This window comes from Canis lupus, chromosome 1 (assembly GCF_011100685.1).
Source record: "Canis lupus familiaris isolate Mischka breed German Shepherd chromosome 1, alternate assembly UU_Cfam_GSD_1.0, whole genome shotgun sequence".
In the NCBI taxonomy this organism is placed as follows: Eukaryota; Metazoa; Chordata; class Mammalia; order Carnivora; family Canidae; genus Canis; species Canis lupus.
In genome coordinates this window covers 109,197,703-109,203,702 of record NC_049222.1, presented here as the reverse complement: position 1 = coordinate 109,203,702, position 6,000 = coordinate 109,197,703, and the positions used below count along the sequence as shown (strand labels likewise).

The following is a 6,000-nucleotide window of genomic DNA, read 5'->3' as shown; positions in this document are numbered from 1 at the left end:
ATGAGGCACACAGACAGCAAAGCAGCAGGTATGCTCAGCACTGTCAGTCTTTCTGGGAGTACAGAGAGGGAACCACTGTGTGCGCTCACCAGAATGGCTACAGTAAGAAGAGGGGGTTGTTGTGATGGCATGGGCCTCCTGGAACTCTCATGCACTGCCCACCCACCCATGGGAATGTGTAGTGGCATGACCACTCTGGATAACCATTTGGCAGTTTCTTAAAAGTTAAACATAACACTTAGTGTATGATGTGCTCATTCCTCCCCTGCCTATTCACCCCAAAGAAAAATAGTATTGGTCCATGAGAGCCTTGAACGTGAAGGAGTGTTCACAGCAGCTTTATTTATAATGGCTAGTATCTGGAAACCTCCCAGATTCAATGGGTGAAGGACTAAATAAACTTCAGTACTCCAACAATGACATATACCCCAGCAATGAAAAGGGGTGAACCACTGGCACACAACAACACAGATGAATCTCAATCATGCTGAGTGTAAGGATCCAGAGAGCATAGCACATGCCCTATGATGGTTTCATTGATGAAAAACTCTGAAAAATGCAAACTAATTTACAGTGACAGAAAGTAGACAAGGTGTTGACTAGGGACAAGGTGGCAGGAAAGAGGGACTCTACAAAGGGGCAGGGGAAAGTCTTGGGGGGTGATGATGGTCCTATAGTTGTGTAAGTACACGAAAACATCAAATGTTACACTTTGATTACGTGCAGCTTTGTGTATATCAAGTTAACAAAAGAATAGAAAAATCAGCAGGATATTAAGTATATTAAGATCTGTGCAGGCAGCGTGATGACTGAAGTTCAAGAGTGAAAAGCATAGGTTACCCATCAGGAGGAGGACTCTGGGCAGGGGGATTGAGGCCTTTCGTGGAGCATTTCTCAAGCTGAGAATAGGAGCATTCATTTATTGGAGCATTGAGCACTGCTGCATTTCTGTACTGTCTGGAGGTGTCCACAATGGCTTTCTAAAATTATGAAACGTTTACAGACAAGCAGAGCATCACCCTCAATGGGCTCCTCAGCTCTAGCTTAGCTCTGCTGTGGGAGGTGAGGCCCTGTCTACACCAGTGTGCCCATATTCACCTTACCGTCTTGTGTATCAAGTAAAAGTCCTTCTTGTGGGCACAGAACGCCTTCTTAAAAAGCCTCTTCTCCATGGGGGTCCAGATGTCTGAACCTATTAAAGAAAGAGCCGAGAGGGGGAGAAGGGCATGGCTGAAAGGCAGAACATCCTCCTTTTTAAGCTGCCATCAGGGCACCTGGGTGGCTCAGAGGTTGAACGTTTGCCTTCAGCTCAGGTTGTGATCCTGGGGTCCTGGGATTGAGTCTTGAATCAGGCTCCCCGTAGGGAGACTGCTTCTCCCTCTAGGTCTCTGTCTCTCATGGATAAATAAAATCTTTAAAAAAATAAATAAGGCTGCCATCAGCAAACACAATTACATGTCAAGCAGTCTGCTGAACCCCTGACTTGCTTTATCTCATACAATCCTCACAAAACCCTTAGCAGGTAGGGGCCATGATGATTTTCACTTTATAGATGCAGCCACTGAGGCTTCCCTGAATTGAGAGGCTTGCCAAGGCTGAGGGAGGGCCCCACACTGCCTGACTCCAGGCAGTTCAGCCCCACTTCTGAACCCTGGCCTGCCTCCACCTCTCCCTGGCCACAGGCAGCCCCTTCCTGGCTGGACAGAGCCCATGAGGGAACCACTGAAAAGGGGGATGGTGGGATACAACTAGAAGAGAACACGCCCACAGAGTCCCTGCCCCACCCCGGGAAGAACAAGCCTTTCTGGAAAAGCAGGTGAAGGCCTCCAAGAGAACTCCCAAGAGGCACAGGCAAAGTGTGCTGTTGGGATTGACTGTTGAGCTGGTGTCATGTAGGCAGAAACCACACCCACACCCTGCTCCACTCACCTGTGTAGCGGTAGTCGGCCAGTGGGTGAGTCTGTGGCTTCTGGGGTCCTCTGAGTAAGAGGGTCTCCAGGGCAATCTAGAGCAAGAGTAGTGCCAGGCTACTTACACTGGACAGGGTTGGAGGAGGGGGACGATAAAGAGTCTCGCTTTCATTCCTTTGTTCCTCCACAAAACACTCAGCACCCTCCCAAAGGCCTGCCCTTCCCTACAACTCAGCATGGGGCTGGTGCACAGAGCAGCCACTGCCTGTGAGCCACCTGTGGACACTGGGACTATAGCACTGAACACAGAGTGCAGCGGATGTAGATTCCTCCTGGCAAGGTTCTCCTGATGCAGGAAAGAGTGTGCAGATTTATTCTGCTGTGAGCCCCTCACCATCAGGGTCTGGCCTTTGGAACAGCGCTGCCTGTGCCCACTGCCTCGCTTTACTTCCTTCATAGCACTAGTCGCTGTCCAGCAATCTTCTAAAACGTATTTCCTGTTTTGACTCTTCTCAAATGTCAGCCCACAGAGAGAGGGATTTTTGTCCTGCTCACCAGAACAACCCTGTCAGGTCCAGCCATGTGGTCTGTGGGTCCCGGTGCAAGGGGCCCTTGTTCGAAACTAATAATTTCACGGTGGAGGCAGCAGAGCATAAAGCCAAGGCTGGGACCCTCAGGCCAGCCCTGGCCCCAGTGCCACATTACCAAGTGCTCAGTAGGACCCCATGTGCGTTGGTCACTCTTCTGAACACCCACTATGTGCTGGCCGCTGCCTCTCAGCTGCAGAAAAAATATGACTGTGGCACTGACTCCTGGGGAACCCATCTCGGGTGACAGGTCTTTTCTCTCCCATTATTCAAGAATGTGAGCAGGGTCCTTGGAATAGACAGAGGCATTTCTATTGCATTAGAGGTTTTCATACATGGGTTTTTAATTGAAGAGGGATAATAAAGCTCAATAAATAAACCCAATCAGCACAGGATCTGAGTTGGGCCTACTGGGCTCCCAGCTCCCCACTGCCCCTGAGACGTCTCGGAGGAACCCTGGCACCACTGTTGTGTCAGACAGCTGATTCGCTGAGCCCGTATCTGCAGCTCACAAGACCTGCACCAATCCCAAAGCCACTGGAAGAAGGGTGATGGGCTTCCTTCATTCTTCGTGAGCCATAAACCCCCAAGCCAGTGGCACCCTCCATGCACCTGCAGCTCCCAGCCCCAGGAGAGCTGGGAGCTTCTTGAGACAGCCTCCCCACCCTACCTCATCCTGCCCCTGCTTCACTTCACCTGAACATCGCCCTGGGCTTCATGCAAGCAGTGCAGAGCAAGCTCCAGATTGGTGCCCCCTCCCGGCATCACGCTGGAGCAGGCCACGTTGCACAGCTCGGTCACTGTTGCCAGCAAGCATGTGAGAGAGGAGATACAAAGAGTCAGGGAGCTCCAGGGAGGAGATTTTCCTGACAGCACAAAGATGGGGGCTTCTTGTCACTGACTCCCCCTCACGTCTCAGCTGAAAGTGGGATGAGGGTAGAGAGAGCCAAGGAGGAAGGGCATAAATCCTGCTCCCAGCCCCTGCTCTGAGCAGCCTGGCCAGGACTGTGTGAGAAGGGAGGTGGGAGCAGGAGGCTGCAACTCAAGAGAAGCAGCACAGCACCAAGGGCTAGCCTTCCTACCCCCTCACTCCAGCGCACTGCTTCTTGGCCAAGGGGAGAACTGGGAGGAAAAAGCCTCAGATAGGGGCTTGCGGCAGGGCCCTGGGGAATTTGGCCCCAAGTCTCAGCCACCTCTGTCCTGTGTTTCTGGGTTGGTTGTCACATCTCCCCATGGCTTCCAGACCAAAGAAGCTACATGCTCATCCATTCCAGCCAGCGATCTCTCCTGAAGCTCTGGGATCTCAGCTTGAAACCGGCTTCCTATGTTGATGTGTCTGAAATGAGGCCACACACACACAGACATGCGAGACATACACATGTGACTAAGACAGGAGATAAAACAGGGATGTGTGGTGGTGTGCCCTGCTCTTGGGCCCCAGCCCCGCTCTGTGCCATCTGTCAGACATGTGAAGTGTCCATCATCCCTGATAGATATGTACAGGCATTCCAGAAACCTCTCAAGGGATGCTTCCTTCCTTCCCCTGATTCTCCTTATTGCCACATCTCTGGCCTCAGGTGTCTCTTTGGGTCTAGGAGAGGGAAGGTATATGCTGATAGCTGGCATGCTTCTACATCCACAGCCATATCTATCCAGCCACATTCCACAGACACTAAAATGTCTTGCACTGTAACATCACCAATTCTACCTAGAACCCCAAGGTCCTGGGCATTCTGTTTCCCTGGTCCCAGCTATGGTATGTCTGAACAGAAAGAACACTGGAGGAACTTCCCACATACACCCACAGAAATGCACTTCTCTCTTAGGAAGGCTCCATAGTTAGATCTGATCCTCTATGATAAAGGGGCCATTGGGAAAAACTGACACTGACCACAAGGAGGGCAAAAGCACCCCTACTTTGGAAGGATCCACTCTCAGGTGCTAAGTCTGTTCCAACTCACGGTTCAATGCTGATCTTGGTGTCATCCTTTACCATGCAAATGCCAAAAGAGCCATCCACTTGATCTAGGAAACACATAACAAAAAAAAGTCTCAAGAAGATTGATAAGAAGTGTTCTGGGGGCCCATTCTGCCTGACTTTGCAGAGCAGCTAAAAGCAGCCTCTCTTAAAGCTGAGTGGTAGGGAAATTAAAAAAAAATTAAATTAAAAGTAGAACTAGCACATGATTCAGCAATCCCGTTTCTGGGAATTTGTCCAAAAAAACATGAAATCAGTATCTTCAAAGAGATACCTGCACTCCCATGTTTACTTGGCACTATTCACAACAGCCAAGTGGAAACAATCTATTTGTCCACTTACAGGAGAGTGGGTAAGGAAAACCTGGTATTTACATCTAATGGAATACTAGGTAGCCTTTTTTCATTTTTTCTTAAAAAGAAACCTTCATTATTCAACAGCATGAATAAACCTTGCGGACATTATGCCAAGTGAAACAAGCCAGTACAGAGAAGAAAATACTGTATGACCCCACTTGTATAAGTATCTAGAATAGTCAAATTCAGGGGCTTGTGGTGGCTCAGTTGGTTGAGCATCCAACTCTTGGTTTCGACTTGGGTCATGATCTTGGGTTCTGGGATTGAGCACCACATTGGGCTCTGCACAATCTCCTGCTGGAGATTCTCTCCCTCTCCTTCTCTCTCAGCCCCTTCTCACACATGCATGCTTGCTCACTGCCTCTCTCTCAAAATAAATAAATAAAAATAAAAAAATAGTCCAATTCACATAATCATAAGTGGAATGGTGGATGCCAGGGGCTGAGGGAGTGAGAAGTGGGTATTCACTAATCAATGAGCATAAAGTATCAGTTAAGACAGACGAATAAGCTCTAGAGCTCTGCTCTATAGCACAGTAGCTATAATTAACAATGTACTGTATACCTTCTCATTTAAGGGGGCAACTGTTCTTATCATGAGAAACATCATAGCATATTAACTGTTCTTATCATGAGAAAACATTTTTTGAAAAGATTTATTGGGGCGGGGGCACAGGGAGGGGCAGTCAGAGAGGGAGAGAGTAGCCTAAGCAGACTCTTGTGCTAAGCATGGAGCTCAATGTTGGGCCTGGTATCATGACCCTGATATCATGACCTGAGCTGAAACCAAGAGGTGGTCACTCAACCAACTGCACTACCTGGGTGCCCTGATAAAACACAATTTTAAGAAAGATTGCATGAAAGGGGGAGTGGACTTCTAAAAAGCAGAGTAAGGAACTCAGCAGGATGACTAACTGATAAAAATTATTTTTAAAAACAGCAACTTAAAGTCTCTGGAAGTCCTAAAGGCATACAGTATTTTGGGAAATACTCATTTAAGAAAATGACCAAATATTGGTAATAACAGTGAGAGTCTGTGGCATCTGCCCATCCCTTACCCACCCAATCCCCAGCTCTCTTTAACAGAAGCTCTACCTGGAGTGCCCAGCTCTAGGCAGGTGCAACTAAGGAGAGAGGCTTCCTCTCCCTGCAGCATCAGTGCTTAAAGAA

At 48.7% G+C, this 6,000-nt stretch overlaps 1 protein-coding gene across 3 annotated transcripts in view; it reads right to left on the bottom strand.

The window, feature by feature from the left end:
• ZNF541 (zinc finger protein 541) overlaps window positions 1-6,000 on the bottom strand; it is a 45,523-nt gene that overhangs the window by 8,970 nt on the left and 30,553 nt on the right. For all 3 annotated transcript variants that reach the window (XM_038528427.1, XM_038528426.1, XM_038528428.1), the window contains exons 10-14: window positions 4,459-4,522; window positions 3,691-3,833; window positions 3,194-3,297; window positions 1,930-2,005; window positions 1,104-1,192 (exon numbers count right to left, since the gene is read on the bottom strand). In XM_038528427.1, coding sequence (XP_038384355.1) covers window positions 1,104-1,192; window positions 1,930-2,005; window positions 3,194-3,297; window positions 3,691-3,833; window positions 4,459-4,522 — 476 coding nt within the window. The remainder of the gene's footprint in view (window positions 1-1,103; window positions 1,193-1,929; window positions 2,006-3,193; window positions 3,298-3,690; window positions 3,834-4,458; window positions 4,523-6,000) is intronic.